Source organism: Capra hircus (genome assembly GCF_001704415.2).
Source record: "Capra hircus breed San Clemente chromosome X unlocalized genomic scaffold, ASM170441v1, whole genome shotgun sequence".
Classification (NCBI taxonomy): domain Eukaryota; kingdom Metazoa; phylum Chordata; class Mammalia; order Artiodactyla; family Bovidae; genus Capra; species Capra hircus.
This window is the reverse complement of record NW_017189516.1, coordinates 699315-722724: the sequence shown is the minus strand read 5'-3', so window position 1 is coordinate 722724 and position 23410 is coordinate 699315. Positions and strand designations below refer to the sequence as shown.

At 34.7% G+C, this 23410-nt stretch overlaps 1 protein-coding gene across 1 annotated transcript in view; it reads right to left on the bottom strand.

The window, feature by feature from the left end:
- BRWD3 (bromodomain and WD repeat domain containing 3) overlaps positions 1–23410 on the bottom strand; it is a 160128-nt gene that overhangs the window by 69267 nt on the left and 67451 nt on the right. The window contains exons 13-21 of the mRNA XM_005700591.3: positions 20050–20154; positions 18860–19013; positions 15634–15768; positions 14271–14399; positions 12132–12357; positions 9003–9170; positions 6464–6647; positions 3055–3148; positions 338–487 (exon numbers count right to left, since the gene is read on the bottom strand). Of these exons, the coding sequence (XP_005700648.2) occupies positions 338–487; positions 3055–3148; positions 6464–6647; positions 9003–9170; positions 12132–12357; positions 14271–14399; positions 15634–15768; positions 18860–19013; positions 20050–20154 (1345 nt within the window). The remainder of the gene's footprint in view (positions 1–337; positions 488–3054; positions 3149–6463; positions 6648–9002; positions 9171–12131; positions 12358–14270; positions 14400–15633; positions 15769–18859; positions 19014–20049; positions 20155–23410) is intronic.

Here is a 23410-nt window from a genome sequence, read left to right as displayed (position 1 = left end):
CCTCTTTTAAGAAAGTTATTTCAATAATTTTCTATTAAGGTGACCCTTAAAAGTAAATCCAGATTTTATCAAATTCCTGTTTCTTTTTTGATGCATAGATCTTCAGCCTTTCATAGATACAAAGAACTTTGAAAAGGAATCTAGGTATCAGATATTCATTAACTTCTTTGTGATTTTACAAGATCTCAGATATTGACTTCATTGATGGTATCATGTTATTAAATCTAGTTGAAAAAGCAATATTGACAAAGCAAAAACAACAAAAAGTAAATCCAAAATGATGATATTAACTGGGAAACAAAAAATTACACTAAATAAATAATAGCAGATATCTAACCTCTGAGGAGCTATCTGAGTCTTCCTGTACACCTGAATTTTGACATGATGCTCGTGAATTATGCTCTATGTTGGATCGTGTTTGGTAAGTATGCTGTCGTTTGCGTTGTGTCCTTCGCAAAGATCGCCCATAGCTAGGCTGATAATCACTCTGTAAAACAGAAGGAAAACAAATTTTAAAAAATTAAAAGTTCAGTGAATATGCACAAAAGAATATATATAAAGCAAATCAATTGGGCAGTGGTCATGTATGAATGTGAGAGTTGGACTGTGAAGAAGGCTGAGTGCCAAAGAATTGATGCTTTTGAACTGAGGCATTGGAGAAGACTCTTGAGAGTCCCTTGGACTGCAAGGAGATCCAACCAGTCCATTCTGAAGGAGATCAGCCCTGGGATTTCTTTGGAAGGAATGATGCTAAGGCTGAAACACCAGTACTTTGGCCACCTCATGTGAAGAGTTGACTCACTGGAAAATACTCGGATGCTGGGAGGGATTGGGGGCAGGAGAAGGAGACGACAGAGGATGAGATGGCTGGATGGCATCACTGACACGATGGACGTGAGTCTGAGTGAACTCCGGGACTTGGTGATGGACAGGGAGGCCTGGCGTGCTGCGATTCATGGGGTCGCAAAGAGTTGGACACGACTGAGCAACTGAACTGAACTGAAGAGTAAGGGTGGAGGTGAAAGAGAAATGAATACTCAAAAGAAAACCCAAGATATACTTTTATACTACATTTTTATATAAAATATATTTCATTTCTATATATTTAACCCATTTCCATTAATATTGATTACTTTCCTATTTTGAAAACATTGTGATCAAATTAGACAGTGCTGAAACTCTAAGCTACAAGAATTTGCCCAGAATTTACATATTCCATATTATCTACAAATTATTATAGGATAAAGCCAGCTATCTACATCATATCTATATATATAATTCTTAATATAACATGTATTTCTTTAGTTCTATAAAAACTACATTCAGTAAACAAGTCAAAATAAAAATGTAATTTTTACAACTAAAACATAAAAACTTTTATTCTAAACTTTACAAGTATAAAATATTATTACTGATATATCATATGCCAAAGCTATAACCCTAATATGTCATCAGAAGTAAATAATTTTAAAGTTCTTATAAATCGGTATCAAGGGCCAGGTCTTTATCTTATGTGTAAATGTTTCTCATTTTCCGTATAAATAAAAATGCTTACAGAGTCAACTCCCCTGTTTATTAGTCTTAGACAAGTCTGATGTCTGATAAATCAGCTTAGCAGGAAAAAGAATATAAATCATGGATATGAGTTATTCATGATCTCTAAGAAAATAATCTTATCAGAGAACATCAAATAAGCTAATAAAATCTGAATAGAAATTAAGAAAATGATCTAAGAACATTTAGAGATAGTAATATACTACCTAAAACTGTGTTTATTGATACTGAAAGACATTTAAAATTCAGCATCCATCCCCTATATTTGTCTAAAAAAATTAAAATCAACCTAGACTTCCCTATTTATCATACTCTTTAGGAGTTACATTTATTAGATCTGGGAACAAAACTATATATTCTTATGTGCCTAGTTTGTTCAACCTCTAAGAACTAGTAAGGGGTTTTCCTGTTGTTGTTCAGTTGTTAAGCTGTGTCCAACTCTTTGTGACCCCATGGGCTGTGGACCACCAGGTTTCTTTGTCCATGGATTTCCCAGGCAAGAATACTGGAATGGATACCCATGCTCTTCTCCAGGGGATATTTCCAACCCAGGGATGGAACCCATGTCTCCTGCATTGGAAGGTGGATTTTTTTTTTAATTTAAATTTATTTATTTTAATTAGAGGCTAATTACAATATTGTATTGGTTTTGCCATATATCAACATGAATCTGCCACAGGTGTACACGTGTTCCCCATCCTGAACCCCCTCCCACCTCCCTCCCCATACTATCCCTCTGGGTCATCCCAGTGCACCAGCCCCAAGGATCCTGTACCCTGCATTGAACCTGGACTGGCCTACTGAGCCACTTGAGAAGTGGTAAGGAGTTTACTATATACCTAATGGAGTACAGGCTCTTACTCCCTGCTTACAAGTTTCTACTGGTATATATTAATTTTCCTAATGTATAGATCAGATTTTGCACCTGTTTAGGTAGGCCAGAAGTAAGCCTATAGCAGGGGTGAGCAAACTTTTTCTGTGAAGGGTCAGAGTATAAATATTATGGCTTTGCAGGTGATATGATCTCTGTGGTAACTACTCAACTCCATAGAGCATGAAAGCAGCCATAGACAATATATAAATGAATAGGTATAGCTGTGTTCCAATAAAACTTTATTAATAGGAATAGGAATCAGTAGACCAGATTTAGTCCCTGGGCAGTAGTTGGTCAACCTCTGGCCTAGGGTATCTCAGCATTTGTTTTACATTGTGATTAGTGACCAGACAATAATTTTAAGGTTTACTTTAACCAAATGAAAATGGTATTTTAATGCAAATATATCATACCTACAATAACCACGTCCTAGACTTGAGGGGATAGTCCTAATGCTGTGCATTTTATCATTATTAATAATAGTCATATCTCAATATGGGGTTCAAAAAATAGTTTCTTTATATATAGACACCTATCAAAATAATCACTTAATACATAATGGCCACCTTTCAAACACTTGGTATTTGCAAATAGTGTATTGCAGAGTACTTTGTAGCTAAACTTACCCTTTGGGTAGTATAAGATGGTTTTTTCTTCTTTTCAACTGTATAAAGACTGATTTCTATGTCACCTTTTACAGTTCGACATTCTTCCTGAACCCTAGTAATAAATTGAAGGTCAAAGTAATAGAAGATCATCAAAAAGCAAACCAAATGGTTTAAAATCAGATAATAAAAACATTTTTAAATGTAAAACTGGACATTTTAACCATTTTAGGTGTATAATTCAGTGGTACTGTTGACATTTACAAAGTTGTATAATCAACATCACTATTTCTGAAACTTTTTTATCACTCCGAACATAAACTTTGTAACCATTAAGCAATAACTCTATATCTCTCCTCATCAATTTGTCTACTTTAGATATTTTATATAAATAGAATTATACATTATTTGCCCCTTTGTGTCTCGCTTATTTCACTTAGCATAATGTTTTAGATGTTCAAGCATGTAGCAAGTATGAGAAGTCTATACGTCTGAGTTTCATTCCATTGAAGTACACTGTTGTTGTTGTTCAGTCACTCAGTCATGTCTGACTCTTTGCAACCCCATGGACTGCAGCATGACAGGCTTCCATGTCCTTCACCAACTCCTGGAGCTTGCTCAAACTTATGTCCATTGAGAAGGTGATGCCATCCAATCATCTCATTCTCTGTCGTCCCCTTCTCCTCCTGCCTTCAATACTTTCCAGCATCAGGGTCTTTTCCAATGAGTGAGCTCTTTGCATCATGTGGCCGAAGTATTGGAGCCTGAGTTTCAGCATCAGTCCTTCCAGTGAATATTCAGGACTGATTTCCTTTAGGATAGACTGCTTTGATCTCCGTGGAGTCCAAGGGACTTTCAAAGAGTCTTCTCCAACACCATATTCAAAAGCATCAATTTTTTGGCACTCAGCCTTTTTTATGGTCCAACTCTCAAAACCATAGACGACTGCTGGAAAAACCATAGCTTTGACTAGAAGGACTTTGGCAGCAAAGTAGTCTCTGTTTTTTAATACACTGTCTAGGTTTATCATAGCTTTTCTTCCAAGAAGCATCTTTTAATTTCATGGCTCAGTCACTATCTGCAGTGATTTTGGAGCCCAAGAAGATAAAGTGTTTCAGTGTTTCCATTGTTTCCCCATCTATTTGCCATGAAGTGATGGGACCTGATGGCATGACGATCTTAGTTTTTTTAAATGCTTAAGCCAGCTTTTACACTCTCCTCTTTCACTTTCATCAAGAGGCTCTTTAGTTCCTCTTCACTTTCAGCCATAAGGGTGATGTTATCTGCATAGCTGAGGTTATTGATATTTCTCCTAGCAATCTTGATTCCAGTTTGAGGTTCATCCAGTCCAGCATTTCACATGATGTACTCTGCATATAAGTTAAATAAGCAGGGTGACAATATATAGCCTTGATGTACTCCTTTGCCAATTTTAAACCATTCCATTGTTTCATGTTTGCATCTAACTGTTGCTTCTTGACCTGCATATAGGTTTCATAGGAGGCAGGTAAGGTGGTTTGGTATTCCCATCTCTTCAAGAATTTTCCACAGCTTGTTGTGATCCACACAGTAAAGGCTTTAGCATAGTCAAAGAAGCAGAAGTAGGTGTTTTTTTCTGGAATTCTCTTGCTTTTTCTATGATCCCACAGATGTTGGCAATTTGATCTTTGGTTCCTCTGCCTTTTCTAAATCCAGCTTGAACATCTGGAAGTTCTCAGTTCATGTACTGTTGAAACCTAGCTTGAAGAATTTTGAGCATTACTTTGCTAGCATGTGAAATGAGTGCAATTGTGTGGTAGTGTGGACATTCTTTGGCATTGCCCTTCTTTGGAACTGGAATGCAAAGTGAACTTTTCTAGTCTTGTGGCCACTGCTGAGTTTTCCAAATTTGCTGGCATGTTGAGTGCAGCACTTTAACAACATCATCTTTTAGGATTTGAAATAGCTCAACTGGAATTCCATCACCTCCACTAGCTTTGTCTGTAGTGATGCTTCCTAAGGCCTACTTGACTTTACACTCCAAGATGTCTGGCTCTAGGTGAGCAATCACACCATTGTGGTTATATGGGTCATTAAGATCTTTTTGTATAGTTTTTCTGTGTAATCTTGCCACCTCTTCTTAATATCTTCTGCTTCTGTTAGGTCCATACTGTTTCTGTCCTTTATTGTGCCCAACTTTATATGAAATGTTCCTTTGGTATCTCTAATTTTCATGAAGAGATCTCTAGTCTGTCCCATTCTATTGTTTTCCTCTATTTCTTTGCATTGATCACTTAGGAAGTCTTTCTTACCTCTCCTTGCTATTTTCTGGAACTACATTCAGTTGGGTATATCTTTCCTTTCCTTCTTTGCCTTTTGGGTCTCTTTTCTCAGCTGTATGTTACTGCCTCCTCAGACAACCATTTTGCCTTGTTGCATTTCTTTTTCTTGTGGATGGTTTTGATCACCACCTCCTGTACAATGTCACGAACCTCTATCCATAGTACTTCAGGCACTGTATCAGATCTATAACATTTTATTTATCTATTCATCCATTGACTTATATTTGAATCATTTCTACCTTTCAGGTATTATGAATAATGCTAAATAAATATTGGCATACAAATATCTGAGTCCCTGCTTTCAATTCTACTTTTAACACTTTGAGCAGAGAATTACATTAAATTGTTCTACTGCCAGGGGGTAGCATTCAGTTCATAAATTAGCCATGTCTCCCTTTTTCTTATTACTGCTAAAGAAATATTAAGGTGAAACCAAATTAATTTTGCTACTTGTTGGCTCAGCTAGTGAGAAGGTCTACTGGGAAGATATCATGATTTAAATGGATTTTATAGGTCCTCTGTCAATGTGCTTTCTCTTTTCCAAATCTATTTCCAGTTGTTGTACATTATTTGTCATTATTATAGTAAATGTTAAGGTTTACTGATAAAGATAGGGACTTCAAGTTTGAAATTCATCCTAATGAAATCCTTTCATCCAAAGAAGTCTACTTATATTTCTAAAACTACAATATGCGCTGGGCTCTACTATGTATCTGTACTGCACTCCCAAACTGTTCCAATTCTGAGTTTCCTCAGAACCACTGTTGAATTTTTGGGTCCATGTATCACTGACATATTTACTGGCTTCATGTTCTTACTTAATATTTTTTTCTTATCTTCTAACCTAGACTATAAACTCAAAGAAGACAGAGATCAGGTTTTTCACTTTTCATTATTCCCCAAACCATTTAGTAACAAGCTAAGAAAATTTACGATAATCTTTAAATAGTTGTTATGGAATGAACAAATGGAAGAATGTGGAAAAAATAATGCATGACTCAGCTAGATTAAAAAAAAAAAAACTTAGTTATTAGCCTAACATAGTACATTTTTATTTACTAAAAAAGAAAACTCTCAATGTTCTTATGAATGTTACCATATTGACTCACCTACTAACCCCATTATTTAGCTCATTGACTACCACTCTTCTGCTCCATGCCATGAGATCTCGTTCAGTGGCCATCTGGCTTCTAGGAGCATTGTTATGCATTTGTCGGACACCTTCAATCTGACCACTACGTCGCAGTCCAATATTTGGGGAAGAAGATATGTCCATATCTGGATTTCTCAGAGCTAAAACAAAAACAAAGGAATGCTCCATGCTCTGAGCAAAGAAAGACACCAAACTTTTCCAGATCAGAGCTCTAAATAAAATATGAGATTCAAAGATAATACTGCTAGACAATATTGCTGTTCCTTTAATATATTTTCTGTATCCCCTTTATGGTCTTTATAGTTTTATAAATAAAGCAGGTACTCAATAAATGTTTATTGTCTCTATAGCTCTTTTGATTTTTTTCAAAGTACTTTCACATCTGTCATCTACTAAATGCTCAGTAAATACAAAAACTGTGTTTAATGTATTTGGTAGATTTATACATGTTATTAGTACTAGTTCAGAAAGCAGCTTTTTAATCTAAATTCTACCTTTAGTCCATTAAAAGGTTTCTGAATAAAACCCAAAAAAACTTTTCAAAAATAGGAAGAAAAAAATATAGGACTTCCTGTGTGGTCCAGTGTTTGGGAATTAGCCTGCAAATGTAGGGGACATGGGTTCTATCCCTGGTACCAGAAGATTCCATATGCTGTGGAACAACTAAGCCCATAAGCCATGACTACTGAGCCTGTGGGCCACAGTTTTACTGAAACCCTTGTGCCTAAAGTCCATGCTCTGCAACAAGAGAAGACATAGCAATGAGAAGCCTGAACACTGCAACAAAGAGTAGCCAGCCCCTACTCGCTGCAACTAGAAAAAACTCAAGCAAAGCAATGAAGACTTAGTGCAGCCAAGAATGAATAAATAAATAACATAAATATCATTTATTAAAAAAATAGCTGAAGGAAAAGGAGAAACTATGCACAATTACTGAGTCCATGCTCTACAGCCTATAACTGCTACTGAGCCCACACGTGGCAACTACTGAAGCCTGCATGCCTAGAGGCTGTGTTCTGCAACAAAGAGAATCCACTGTAATGAGAAGTCCATGCATTGCAATGAGTAGGAGCCCTGCTTGCTACAACTAGAGAAAAGCCCTCATGCAGTAATGAAGATCCAGGGCAGCCAAAGATTTTAAAATAAAACAATAAAATAAAAAATAAAATTATAAAAAAACTATCAAAATTTCAGTTTCAAAATTGATAAGGAAGGAAAGAAAAAGGAAATAAGTAATAGAAATGTTACTTTTCTTTTTAATCCTCCACAAAAGTTTCTGATTATTTTGTTCTATTTGCAAATAAAACAAAAATGGTAACTGAAACACTAAACTGTTAAAGTATGCATCAGAAAAAAACTCAAAACAAATGAACACTGCAAAGAGATGACAATGGAATCTGTTTGCTTAACAGCATTCAAATCTATTCATGTAAATCTAGTAATGAAGTTACTGATCTCTAAAATCAGGGTTCTAAGAAAGTTTTATGTCTTAGGAACAAAAGGCTTGGACATATAGGATCATCAGTCAATGTCTTACCTTATTCCAGGTTAAGGAAAGTTATATGAGATAGGTCCTCCAAGTGACATGAACAAATAATATTTTAATTTTAATTTTATGGGATACTAAACAAATCAGAAAGTGAGTAAAAGACCCTGTGAATCACCTCAAATTTAGATCACATTCCTGTGGATTCCAAAACACTACACTACCCAAATCAATGACCGCAATTATGTGAACATACAAAGAAACATGTGCCAAAATCCCATAAGAGGATGCATTTTTAAAGTTGAACAGTTCTTAACAAAAGTAAAACTAACACAGCCTAAGATTATACAAAACTCAGATGCATAAACATATTTAATGTAAAGTGAAGGAAGACCTACAATAGATTAGAATAATACTATGAGATCAAACTTGTGACATGTAAAGTGAAGGAAGACCTACAATAGATTACAATAATACTATGAGATCAAACTTTTGAGAGTCTATTAAGAACTGTATTCCCTAAGAAGAGGGCTTGTTGTCTGCCAGTGTTTTTGTAAACTCAAGAGAGACAGATGATATGTTGCTGTTTTGATTCTTTACCATCTGAGCCACCAGGGAAGCCTACTTTTTCAATAAATGAGGGCAAATATTTCTGAAAGTAATTTTTAAATTTAAAGTGATTTTAATTTTGCAAACTTTATAGGTCAGTTCCCCTAGAAGGGACTGGACTTGTTATAGCACCTTGCTTATTAGAATAAGACTGCAAATACATTACTAAGTTTAAAGAAAATAGTATATTAAAATACACGGTCTGTACTCCTTAGAACATGCTAAATTACTTTACTCCCAAATGATAATGAGATCCTGGCACTTTGGTGTATCTGATATCAAAACTTTAACAAAATGTTGCTTTTATTTAAAAACCTAAAATGTTCCTCATGTGTAATTATTTGTTACAGATAAAATAAAGTACATTCATCATATATTTTACAAATATATACATACTTACCACCATTAGAAGAATATGATCTATTAATTGGAAAATGTGGAGCATCTCCTTCATTAATTAGCCTCAGATCTTGTTCTCTTTGTAACTCCCTGATTATTCCATCAAGAATGCTCTCATCTTGATCATTGGTTTGTTGCCCAATTACCTGTTCTACTACTTCACCATCACCTAAATCAGACCAAAGATATAACGCCACAAAATTATTTACATTTCTGTATACCATAAGTAGAGTAAAATCAAGGTCAATCTATAAGTTGCTAGACAAATAATTTTTAAAGGATTAAAATGAAAATAAAACATATAGCAAACAAAATATTTTTAAAGAGCTTTTAAGTACGTCAGCTTGTGTATTTAACTTAACCAATATACCCAATGTCAGACATTTTGATAAGGACCTTCTCATCTTACAGAAAAAAAAAGTGATTAAATTATTAAGAATGAATTTTCTCTATGGAATATTCAAAGCTAAAAGTTGTGTGCATGCTCATTTGCCCAGTCATGTCTGACTCTTTGTGATCCTATGGACTGAAGCCCATCAGGGTCCTCTGAAGCTAAAAGTTAGGAGTAAATATTTGAGTAAGGTTTTAATAAGTTCAATGGCAAATACCGAAAATGCTTTGCATCTTTCATGAGAACTTCCTTTCTGAAAGAAATCAAAATTACGGTCTTTATAATATTGTTTCTTTTGATAACATCTCAGTAGACAGATGTGAGGGCTTCCCTGATAGCTCAGTTGGTAAAGAATCCACCTGCAATGCAGGAGGGCCTGGTTCAATTCCTGGGTCGGGAAGATTCCCCTGGAGAAGGGATAGGCTACCCACTCCAGTATTCTTGGGCTTCCCGTGTGGCTCAGCTGGTAAAGCATCCACCTGCAATTCGGGAGACCTGGGTTCCATCCCTGGGTTGGGAAGATCCCCTGGAGAAGGAAAAGGCTTACCTACTCCAATATTCTGGCCTGGAGAATTCCATGGACTGTATAGTCCATGGGGTCACAAAGAGTCAGACATGACTGAGCAACATTCACTTTCACTTTTCATACATTTGAGTATAAAAATTATTTCTTATAATGAAATTCAATTATTACATCCGAATGAAAATTTTATTTATTTCTATTATCTTTTTCTTTCTTAACTACATCTTAGACCTGTTTTTCATCTTGTCTTCTAGTCAGAGTAAATGGTATCTGTTAAGAGTAGCCAAGTGATCAGATCTTACAGGAAAAAATATATGATAAAATATAGATTTTTAAAATTCATGTTTTCAGCTCTACCTCCTATTTAATATTCATACATTTCCTCCTTGTTTAATTAAATATGACATCAACAAAGTAACTATTATCACATGTTTAACACCATTTCATTGCTCTACAAATCTTTATGAGAGAATGTAAAAAGGATATGTAACATTTCATTCTATAAAGGTCAAGTCTTAATTTGTAAGTAAGGATATAAAATTCCATTTGCAAACAAATAACTCATTGCCTCATACTTGGAAGAAAACCTACAAGTAACAAACTAACATATCAAGACATTTTGGTGTCAGGGTGGGATGGAGGCAGTATACCTAAGGGAAACACATTAACCAAAAGGGTTGTTTTTTTTAATGTCTTTTTCTACTATGCTCCCATCATGCATCACACTCATCACTGTGTCGTCAATATCCTCCAATACTACTGTTATTTAAACACTTAGCATTCTCCTCCCGAACACTAAATAATTCTTTACATTTCAAACATGAGGGTGGTGGGTAAACAGCCACCTTCCAGTTTATAGTTCTTTAAATTTCCTCTTCTTCAGTCCATTAACTATGTACTCTCAAATTAAAATACCAATACTAAGAGCAGTAGAATTTCACCAATTATAAAAGCTTGACACACTAAAGTTACTAAATTTAATCATCACTTTTGTGGTTCACTCAGTCGTGTCTGACTCTTCGTGAACCCACAGATTGCACCCACATGGACTGCAGGAAGCATAGACTTCCCTGTCCTTTACCATCTCCTGGAGTTTGCTCAAATTCATGTCCATTGAGTCAGTGATGCCATCGAACCACCTCATCTTCTGTCACCCTCTTCTCCTCCTGCCCTCAAACTTTCCCAGCATCAGGGTTTTTCCAATGAGTTGGTTCTTCACATCAGATGGCCAAAGTATCAGAGCTTCAGCATCAGTCCTTCCAATGAATATTCAGGACTGATTTCCTTTAGAACTGAATGGTTTGATAACCTTGCAGTAAAAGGGACTCTCAAGAGTCTTCTCCAACACCACAGTTCAAAAGCATCAATTCTTCAGCACCTGGTCTTCTTTTACGGTCCAACTCTCACATCCATACATGGCTACTGGAAAAACCATAGCTTTGACTATACAGACCTTTGTAGGCAAATTAATGTCTCTGCTTTTAAATGTGCTTCCTAGGTTTGTCATAGCTTTCCTTCCAAGGAGCAAGTATTTTTTCATTTCACAGCTGCAGTTCCTGTCTGCAGTGATTTTGGAGCCCAAGAAAATAAAGTCTGTCACTGTTTCCTTTGTTTCCCCATCTATTTGCCATGAAGTGATGAGACCATATGCCATGATCTTAGTTTTTTGAATGTTGAGTTTTAAACCATCTTAAATTATCATTAAAAGTCAGTTCTGAAAGCATCAGGATCATACATATGTTCAGGTTTCTAAGGAAGCAGGTCAATACATTCTCTGCTTCAGTGTACTCTTGTTTGCCCTAATCCATTTATCTGTGTCTAGATGAGATAAACAATGTAAAAAATTACATTGGTAAGGTAAGAAGTTCTATGCCACTGAAAATTAATAAGGTATCAGATAAAATATGGGGCTTCCCTGGTGGTTCAGATGTAAAAAATCTGCCTGCAAAACCTGGGTTGGGAAGATCTCCTGGAGAAGGGAATGGAAACCCACTCCAGTATTCTTGCCTAGAAAATTCCACAGATGAAGGAGCCTGGTGGGCAATAGTCCATGAGGTCACAAAGAGTTGAACATGACTGAGCAACTAACACTTTTCACTTTCAGGTAAAATATATTATAACCTACTACATAGTTTAGCATGGGGATATATTACAGAGAGAAGAGTAAGTTCAACACTTTACAAAACATTTTAAATTTGATTTTGTTGATAACATACCATTAGCCACATATCCCAGCTGTGGTATAAGTTGTTCATCTTTACAATTTTCCCGTCCTGGTACCAGTCTTTGAAATTTTGTGGGATGAGGATTTCCATCAACATCCACCAAGAATGGTGGAGGCATGAGATGAGGAGCTTGTTGGGTTTGTTCATCCAATACATAGTTGTTGGCATCACGGATAAGAGGTCGATAATCAGTATGGAAGAACATCTGATCTGGAATCTTTATGATAGACTTTTAGTATTTAATGGGCACAGGAAATTTATTAACAAGCATTTATGTTCATTCCTAGAGCATGTTTGTTTTTCAAATCAGACAATTTTTGCATTATCTATATACTCCTCTATTGTCATATGTTCTCCCTAGGTAGAAGTGAATCACCTAGATCATAATGCTATTTTTCTCCACAAAACCCAATAATATATATTATTTTCTGGCCCTTCCCTATCATATTTCTCCAATTAGGATAAGAGGAAGCAAAACAATAATGTAGTAGATAAAGTTAGTTATTTTTAAGTTGCAAAAAACTGACAAAAGAACTAATCTCAAAAATATACAAGCAACTCCCACAGCTCACTTCCAGAAAAATAAACAACCCAATCAAAAAATGGGCCAAAGAACTAAACAGACATTTCTCCAAAGAAGACATACAGATGGCTAACAAACACATAAAAAGATGCTCAACATCACTCATTATCAGAGAAATGCAAATCAAAACCACAATGAGGTACCATTTCACACCAGTCAGAATGGCTGCTATCCAAAAGTCTACAAGCAATAAATGCTGGAGAGGGTGTGGAGAAAAGGGAACCATCTTACATTGTTGGTGGGAATACAAACTAGTACAGCCTCTATGGAGAACTGGAAATAGAACTGCCTTATGACCTAGCAATCCCACTACTGGGCATACACATCGAGGAAACCATAATTGAAAGAGACACATGTACCCCAATGTTCATCACAGCTCTGTTTATAATAACCAGGACATGGAAGCAACCTAGATGTCCATCAGCAGATGAATGGATAAGAAAGCTGTGGTACATATACACAATGGAGTATTACTCAGCCATTAAAAAGATTGCATTTGAATCAGTTCTAATGAGGTGGATGAAACTGGAGCCTAATATACAGAGTGAAGTAAGCCAGAAAGAAAAACACCAATATGGTATACTAACACATATATATGGAATTTCGAAAGATGGCAACAATAACCCTGTATGTGAGACAGCAAAAAGAGACACAGATGTATAGAACAGTCTTTTGGACTCTGTGGGAGAGGGGCAGGTGGGATGATTTGGGAGAATGGCATTGAAACATGTTAATATCACATATGAAACGAATCACTAGTCCAGGTTCGATGCATGATACAGGATGCCTGGGGCTGGTGCACTGGGATGACCCAGAGGGATGGTATGGGGAGGGAGGTGGGAGGAGGGTTCAGGATGGGCAACACATGTACACCCATGGCAAATTCATGTTGATGTATGGCAAAACCAATACAATATGGTAAAGTAAAGAAAAAAAACATACAAACTTTAATAACTATTTTTCTTGCTTGTTTTTATTCAAACAAGAATAGACAGAGTATAATATAAATGGTGAGACAGGTAAATATCAATGCATGAAAGACACAAAGGTGATTAAGTATCAACATGAACTCAAAGACTCTAGTTCTTTTCCAACTCCAAGATTCTATCATCTATCCTAAACTCACAGCTAATAAAATAAAAGAAATCAATTAAATTAGCTTCCAAAGTATTTTAACAAGATCAATAATAGGTAAAATAAACATTCAGTAATGAGTTGTTTATTCCTAATTTAGGATAAGTAAAGGATGTAACCTGGTCAAGTTATTCTCTTATTACACCTAAAAGGTAGTATAGAGAGAGAATATGTACTAACCAAGAGTGTTTTCCAATGAATTTTTATATCCACATCACCCTATATCTTAATAGTAATTTGAACTGCCATGCCTTATATTCTAGCAGTGACGAAAAATTTTACAAAAAAAGGCAACTTTGTTATTTTATATCTATTGAAACATAGTGACCTTTATTAACCATAAAGCTTCAAATAAGATGTATGAATGATACTATCAAAAATCGCAATCTATAACAACAATTAAGTATACTAACCTTTTCATAGTATTTACTGCATCCAAATCCAAAAAGCAGCAAATGCCCATGTGAATCAGTGCAGGCAAAATGATTACCATCTGGTGAAAATTTACAGTCAAACACTGCACCATGGCCTTGGCCTTCAATCTGAAATTTAGAAGTCACCTTAAGTCACCTTAGGAGGTAATTTTCAAACAATAAGTAGTCAATAGCTTCTACTTGCTAATATTGTGGATTCTGTGATACATCAACATTCCAATGTACTCTCTGACTTCTGTAGCCAGAATCATACCGTAATAGTAAAGCTCTGAAAGAAATTAGGGAGTTTCAATATGAAATGCATCGTATCAAACATTACTAGCAATGCCCTAACTGAAGAAGGACTGCATGAATGACTGAGGAGAATATAAACGACCTAAACACAACCAGATTAATAAAGGTGCTATTTCAGGAAAGTCAAGATATTATCTTCATATTTAAACTGCAAATCAAACTTTAAAAAAAACATCCTAAAATTAAAGCACACAAATCAATCTCACTGACAAAAGACAAAGGGTTATTATTAACACTCTAAATCTGTATAAAGCCTATAAAAGGGAGCTCAAAGGCCAATAATTTAGAAATATCTAGTCAGAACTATTTTTCAGAAAGGAACAATAAATATGGGAAATATGAGTATTCTCATCACCATAGGAGGGTGTTCAACTGGGAGAAGAGATACTTCACCATATTTTTCCATTGTTTGTATGAAATATATTCTAGGAGTATCTACATCTCCAATTCCATGTGTGCCAAACAACTTCCTGATTACTAACTAAGCTATATAGGATTTACCAGACACAGATACAATACACTCACTGTTGTGATTCATTCATTAGGATTATAGCTTAAACATTAATTTTTTTGTAATTTTGTTTAGTGTTAAATCCAAGTGCTTATTCAATTTGAGTTTCTAGAATTAAGAGCTGGGAAACAGAATTTGGAAAATGTTAACACCACAAAACAGAGACACCCTGAAAGGCAGAATTCTCAGTTGGCCTTACTCTCAGATCTTGAGTCATTCTCTAAGTTATTATATGGATTTAAACAGGGGGCAAGAGGTTCCTTGGCACTAAGTATATTTTAATTACCAAATTATCATAGTCTGCTTTTTTATCAACTAAGCATAGATTGGGCTTCCTTTGTGGCTTAACTGGTAAAGAATCTGCCTGCAATGCGGGAGACCCAGGTTCGATCCTCAGGTTGGGAAGATCCCCTGGAGAAGGGAAAGGCTACCCACTCCAGTATTCTGGCCTGGAGAATTCCATGGACTATATAGAACATGGGGTTGCAAAGAGTCGGACATGACTGATTGACTTTCACAAACATAGATTTCCCTTACCATATTAAAATAATTCCGAATTTTGGTCCCCCGGTCAAGGTCCCAAACGAAAATGTTCCCATCATGACCTGCTGAAAGTATGATCCTTTGATCAAATGGATGTGCTTCCAAAACAAATACTTCATCATCATGTCCCTGTGATAAAATCAATATTAAAAATGAAAAGCAACATTGAATATCTGTCTTATTTGGTTAATAGATCTCAGGGTATCCTATCAATCTAATTCAGGTGAATTCATGTATGTAAATTTAACAGCATTTACAAACATGGACACTACAAGAAATAGTTGTTAGAGTTCCTTATATGTTTAAATGCTGATTTCATAAAATATGGCTTCTCTGATAGCTCAGTTGGTAAAGAAATCCCCTGCAATGCAGAAAACCCCAGTTCAATTCCTGGGTTGGGACGATCCACTGGGGAAGGGATAGGCTATCCACTCCAGTATTCTTGGGCTTCTCTTGTGGCCTACAATGTGGGAGACCTGGGTTCAATTCCTGGGTTAGAAAGAACCCCTGGAGATCTTCCCTACTCCAGTATTCTGGCCTGAAGAATTCCAGAGACTATATAGTCCAAGGGGTCTCAAAGAGTCGGACACAATTGAGTGACTTTCACTTTCACTTCATAAAATATTCAATAGGCAAAAGACCTGAAAGGTATTTGAAATACAATCCAAAATCAGGCCTCTGAAATGGAATTCATATTTCTAGGGCTTTGCTATTAAAAGGTCACAGAATATGTGACAAACAAAATCTTTTATTAACACCCAATTCTGACACAGTGATAACAGACAAACCTTCATTATTCTTCATCCAATACTCACTGATATTCATATTGTATCATGGGAGGACCTATGATATGTTCAAACAACAAAGTATAGTTTGTCTTTTTTACCTTTATCTACTTTATAGTTGAAGGTTTCATTTAATATTCTACCTGAAAAATGGGTATGCTGCTAAAAAAAAAATAATAAGTTTGAAAACCAACGTTCCTATATTTCCCCAGCAATAAATCAATATCAGCATCTCTACAGACTTTAGATCAGGAGTCTGGAAACTTTAGGCCAACTAGCTCCCCAATGTTTCTGGACAGACAGCTTAAGGAGTGGTTTTTACATTTTTTAAAAGGTGGTAAAAAATGAAAGAATATTCAACAAAGACCATATGTGGCTTGCAAAGCCGAAAATATTTACTATCTGGCCTCTTAAAGAAAGTTTGTCAACACCTAATTTAGATCACTGTTCATTTTTGTTAATTCTTGGCCAGAGAGTACAGGCTCCAAGTTTTAGAGAAGCATGTGGGACATCCTGAAATTGCTTTTCACTTAGGAACATATCAGCATATAACATGTCAGGAGCTTCCAGAAATAATCACATGTTGTGAACCTAAAAAGTGCATTTTACCCCAAATCATTGCCTAAAAATAAAAGAGTAACCTGCCCTACTACCATTATGTTAAAAAATGTAGCTTATTAAAAAGTAACTTCAGAATGTCTCAAAATGAAAAGTGGAAGATGAAGAGGTAAAATTCATTTCGATAAATACCAACAAAAAACTTTTTTCCCAATGACTATCAAAAAAATTATTTCTCTGTCATAACAAAATCTCTTACTGAATATCCAATTTGATATAGTAAATACTTTCTCAGGTTCCTAATCAGTAAGCAGTAAAATTACTCTGTTAAAGTCAAATGATAATGTTACAACTACATCAGCGTACATTAGGAAAGAGAGATTTTTAAATAGGGGGTTCCATTTTTGGTCCTTGGTCATGAGAAACAAAACCTAGTCAGATTAAGTAATGTCTTAAGATTTATCATCTGCCCTATTTTATTTATTAAGCACACCTCTATTTTCACCACTACCATACAAATGCAAATTATCATTAAGGCCCATCCTATCATAGAATCCTACAGTATAATCAGAGTCATCTTTATCTCATTCCAATCTATTCTCTCTACTCTGTTGCTACAATTAGGAGGCATTTTTCAAAAGCAAAATTCACATGCCATTCCTTTGCTTTTAAACCTTTTCATGGTACCTATTGGTCTCAGGATAGATCCTATAAGACCTTGCATGGTCTGGCCCCTGCCTATTTCTCCTCCTATCAGGTGATACTCTTTCTGCTCTCTGTGCTTTAGCCAAAAAATTGGCTTTTACCTCCTTTCTACCTCAAGACCTTTGTACATGCTTTTCCCTCTTCTTGGAGGGAACTTTCAACCTCCTCACACATGTAATTTACCAAATATTCATTGATCCCCTACCATGTTGAGACAGAAAATAAACAAACAAAAAATACAGTAAGAAAATACTAGGTAGTGGTCAATACTACGATGAAAATAAAGATGATGACTGGGAGGCTACCCAAGATTGTTTGCTAAGGAAGGCCTTGTCAAGCAGGTGACATTTAGGATGAGAGCTGGGAAATTTTTACTTATCTTACAAATCTTAACACAAGCTTCACCTTCTCAGAAAGCTTTCTCTGACCCTTCCAGACCAAGTTTGGTTATCCTACTAGAAACTTGCATTGTGCTCTTCTTAGCACTTATTTGATTAAATGCTTGTTTCTTTGTTTCATTTAATAGGTTACAAACTCTAGGAGGATAGGGACTCTTTAATCTACTATTTAAACCTATCTCAGTGGCTGGAACAATGGATACTCAATAAGTATTTGTTGAATTAAAGAACTTCACACTCTAGTAAGACTCTGGTACACAAATTCTAGACCTGTAGCCACTGGCCACATATGGCTACTAAGCATCTGAAATGTGGCTAGTGGAAACTGAGATGGCCTCTAAACTTAAAATACACACTAGATTTTAAAGATTTAGTATGAAAAAATGTCAACAGTTTCAATAATATTTCTTATATCATGTTGAAAAGCTACTATTTTGTATATACTGGGTTAAATAAAGCCAGCTCTACCCTTAAAAACAACAACAAAAATCCCAACTCATGCTATGAACAAATAACTTATATACCCTTGACTGCATATGATAACATAATGGGTAAATAAATATGGGAAAAGATCCTGAAAAGTTTTCATATCTGCTTTTAATAGCTACACCATGCGCCATCCTTATTTTGTAGATATGTCAACAAAGGTACTTTGAATAATTCTCCAAGCAACAGTAAGCCATAGAAAGCAAACTAGAAAACTTAAAATTTCCTGTCTTCTAGAATAATGCCCTTTTCGATCATTTTTAATTATTCCACAAATAGAATACTTACGGATAACGTATGAAGAAGTTGGCCTGTGATAGAATTCCATACTTTCAAAAGGAAATTGTTCACTGCAGTAATAACTGTGGTGTCATATCGATCCCAGGCCACCATAGTCACCTTAAGTTTAGTGACCTTGTCTTCTCCAGATGGCAAATTGTTCCTAAACAAAATAATTTCAGGGTTAATAAATATTGAACAACGGAGCATCTAAATAGCAAATTATGAAAAAAAATCTCTCTAGGAGCATGCAACTTTTTAGATAAAAAAATCCTAAACTCTATCTTTAACTACACATGAAATAAAATAATAAAAGTATTAATATCACATAGGGCAACATCTATAGGCTTATTTTATGGAGGGAAAAAAATACGAAATGACAAAAATTTTATAGTTAGCTAATTGAGAGCAATAAAAGAGTGAAGTTAGAAACGAATCTTCAGATACCTTGAAAAGCAAAATACAAGGTCAGGTTGGCTACCAGAAAATATGAGGAAAACATAATTAAATGGACACTTTATTCCTTTAAATATTCATTTTTTGAAACTAAAGTAGGCATACAAAAAAGCAGTAAGAAATTCAGTTAATTGATTTAATCAAATGACATTATCAGTAGCTGACTATGACTACAAAGTTGATTCTATATTGTTGTTAATGGGAAAATAATTAATTTCAGGATCATACCCTAAAGAAACTGTTGTATCCTAAAGAGGTAATTAATGTTTCTTCTAGTTAACAGTGAAGATGATGAAATGTAATTCTGATTAACTGTATTTATAATGTTGAGTAGGAATACTAACAATATGAAACATAAAGGTATTCTCAGTAAGTCAAGAGAAATATCTAAAAATATGATGACATTTAATACAGACAACCCTCAAAGTTGTCTAGTATTAAAAAAATATAAAAATGACTTATAGAAAACTAGGACAGAGAATGATTCTATAGGCATTAGTAAAGCACAGAGATCTTTGGATCACAAGAGACCAGAAGTTTGAATGAGTCAGATATGTTCCTATCATCCAATCTGTCAATCAACGGTTAAAGACAGTGTTCTTAGAGACTAAACACAGATACAAATTTCTACCAATTAACTCCAAATTAAAAAGATATTTATTTTCATTATTAAATAGAATACAATAATGTAAAAGATACTATACCATAAGAGAATCATTAAAATATCTAACATCCAATCTTACCCAGTCATTTTAGTAGCCATATCTAGTACTATACTCTTCCATTCTTGTTGCTGGTATTGCCAAATTCTTGCTGTTCCATCTCTACTTCCACTAACAAATCTTAAACTGCAAAAAACAGTTAAAATATTCTTATTGCCTTTCTCTAGAATGAAAATCACTACTTTTCTAATTATAAAAGTAATACATTCATCCTCATATACTTCTGTGGATAATGAAAATGGTACACTTTGGGAAGCAGTTTGGCATTCCTCAAAATGATAAACAGTACCACGTGACTCAACAATTCTACTCCTCCATAAGTATATAAGAGCAATGAAAACATAAGTCCACAGAAAAACATGTACACAGATATTCATTGTATTATTCATTATATTTCAAAAGTGATGACAACCCAAATGTTGATCAACTAATAGATGGATAGACATATTTTATAGCCATACAATCAAATTCTTGACAGCCATAAAAGGAAATCAAATTCTTATACATGCTTCAACATGGATGAATCTTGAAAACATGCTAAGTTAAAAATGTCACAAAAGACCAAATACTGTATGATTCCATTTATATGAAACATCCAAAATAGGCAAATCGGCAAAAATAAAAAGTGGATTAATGGTTGTTCAGAGCTGAAGGTAGGGGTGTAGAAAGATGGGAAATTGAAAGCTAAAGGGTATGGATATGGGAATTCTTTTGGGGGCAATGACAATGTTCTAGGGATATGGGATTAAGAGATGCAAACTATTATGTATAAAATAGATAAGCAATAAGGATATAAGAGTAAAGCATGGAGAAATATAGTGATTACAATAACTTTAAATAAAGCATAATCTATAAAAATATTGAATCACCATCTTTTATACCTGAAATTAATATAATCTTATAAATCAAAAATATTTTAATTAAAAAATAAAATAAAAGTGATCATAGTGAAGGCTGCACAGCCCTGGGAATATACTTAAAACACTGAATTTTATGTGGAATGCATCTCAATAAAACTGAATAAAAATACATTCTTTAACCTATAACTATAACCTATAACCTACCACTATCCGTAAGTTAGTTTCTATTCTTTCAGACTTTATATAGACACATACATTTATATATTCCCACTACAGGGAATAGAATTACAGTACAAAGGAAAATCCCTTGGAGGAGGGCATGGCAATCCACTCCAGTATTCTTGCCTGAAAGGTCCCATGGACAGAGGAGCCTGGTGGGCTACAGTCCATAGGGTCACGAAGAGTTGAACATGACTGAAGTGACTTAACACACACACACACACACACACACACACACAGACACAGACACACACAGACACACACAGACACACACACACACAGATTTTTAGTGTTGTTCCAGATGCTGCAACTAGAGTTTGCATGCCACAACGAAGATGGAAGATCCCATGTCCCAACGAAGATTGAAGACCCCATATCTTATGTGTTATACATATATCTACATATATTTTATGCATTCATGGCATACCTTAATATTTTCAATATTTCTAAGCTATGTGATTTGTCTGAATTTTTTCAAATTATCACAAATCTCCAAAAAGTTTTCTAATGTATCAATTTAAAAAGAGCATGCATAAGTGGACCTGCACAGTTCAAACCTATGTTTTTTTTTAATCTCTTCATATCAAGATTCTTTTTTTATTATTATTTTTTTAATTTTAAAATCTTTAATTCTTACATGCGTTCCCAAACTCAACTTTATTTTGTAGATATATTTCTCAGTTTACAAATATAAAAATTACCATCCCTTTCAATAATTATTCAACAATATGGATCTATCAAAATTTAATCAACCACTTAATAATGAACATTTTTACTATTTCCAGTCTTTGCCATTATAAATAATGCTGTTATGAATATCTCTATACACATCTTCGTGAAACCTTATATATATCTTTGCTGAGTCCAAGGGCAGGCACATTTTTTTTAAAGAAAGAAAAGCTTGTTCCAACTTCAGATTTGGCCATAGATGCGCACACTAGGAGCTGTCAAATCAAAGACATTTTCCTAGTTTAATGGTATAATGGACTCTTTCGTGAAGAATTTATACTTTTTCTGCATCTTTTCTCTGTAATATTCCCCCTTCAGGGTAGGCACATTTTGAAAGCTTTTGACATACTGCCAAATTATTTCCCTAAAAAGTTCTTTTTAAAAAAACAATTTACAGTTATCATCAAGGTTGTGGGACAGTGCTTATTTTTCCTAAACCCTTGGCAATACTGGATGCTATGATTCTTCAGTATCTTGTCATTCTGAAAGAAAAAATTGTTATTGTTATTCTAAATTGCATTTCTCTTGATAATTAGTAAAATTGGACATCTTTTGATATATGTGCTGGCCACATAATTTAGATAAAATAATGTTTTGCATTTAAGGAAAAAGGTAAAGAATTTTAAAAATTTAGATACTCCTAGTATGAAAGAATAGTAGCTATACAAACCTTTACATGTATACTCATATGGTACAATAAAACAACCTTAAAAATTAGTTGAAGGTTTTTTCATTCCTAATAAATATATCACTCTTGGTGGATCATTATTATTTACTCTTGCATTGAATGAAGATGAACACAATCATCATAGTAATCACCGGTGTTTGAAAAGTATTTAATAGTAAAACATGGTCACTCACATAATGTCCTTATAGACAGATATAGATACAAACTTATGCCAAGTGGATAAATTTTAAAATCTATTCTAGGTCAATCTGTAGGCCAAGGCAGAAAGTTATCACCTTCTGGGGATGATACATTTGATAGGGTGCAAGAATACTTGTATATAATTTCTGAGTTAACAGACATAGGAAATGTGATACACACTTACAGTACAGACAGTAAACAATCTAGATATTTAGAGGAAGACAAGATAGCTAAAATCTCGAGGAGTCAGGAAGGGCTTCAGGTAGGGTATGAACCTTAAAAGAAAGATAGAACTTAGAAAAGAAAAAGAGACAGGAAGGAGAAGGAAATAAAAGGAAGGAAAGAAGGGAAAGGGAAGACATAGGAGGCATAGAACGGGAGTGAAAGGAAGTAGGGTATGATTATTCCTGGTAGGAGGTAAAGTATAAGCAAAAGAATGGATGAGAGAATGCATATGGACTATAATAATAATGATGATTAAATCAATTGGGCTGGATCTGAGTATTTAAATAGGGAATAGTAGATGAGAAAAGAATGTAGGCCTAAGTCAAGTTGTAGAGAATTCTGAATGCCAGGCTAAAACATCTGAATTCTATCCTATAGACAAAGAGGAAACACTAAAAATTTCTGAATAGAGCAAAGTTAATCTGACAGAAATGGATAAGACACATTTAGAAGGGAGAATATTGAAGGTAATGGGTCAAAT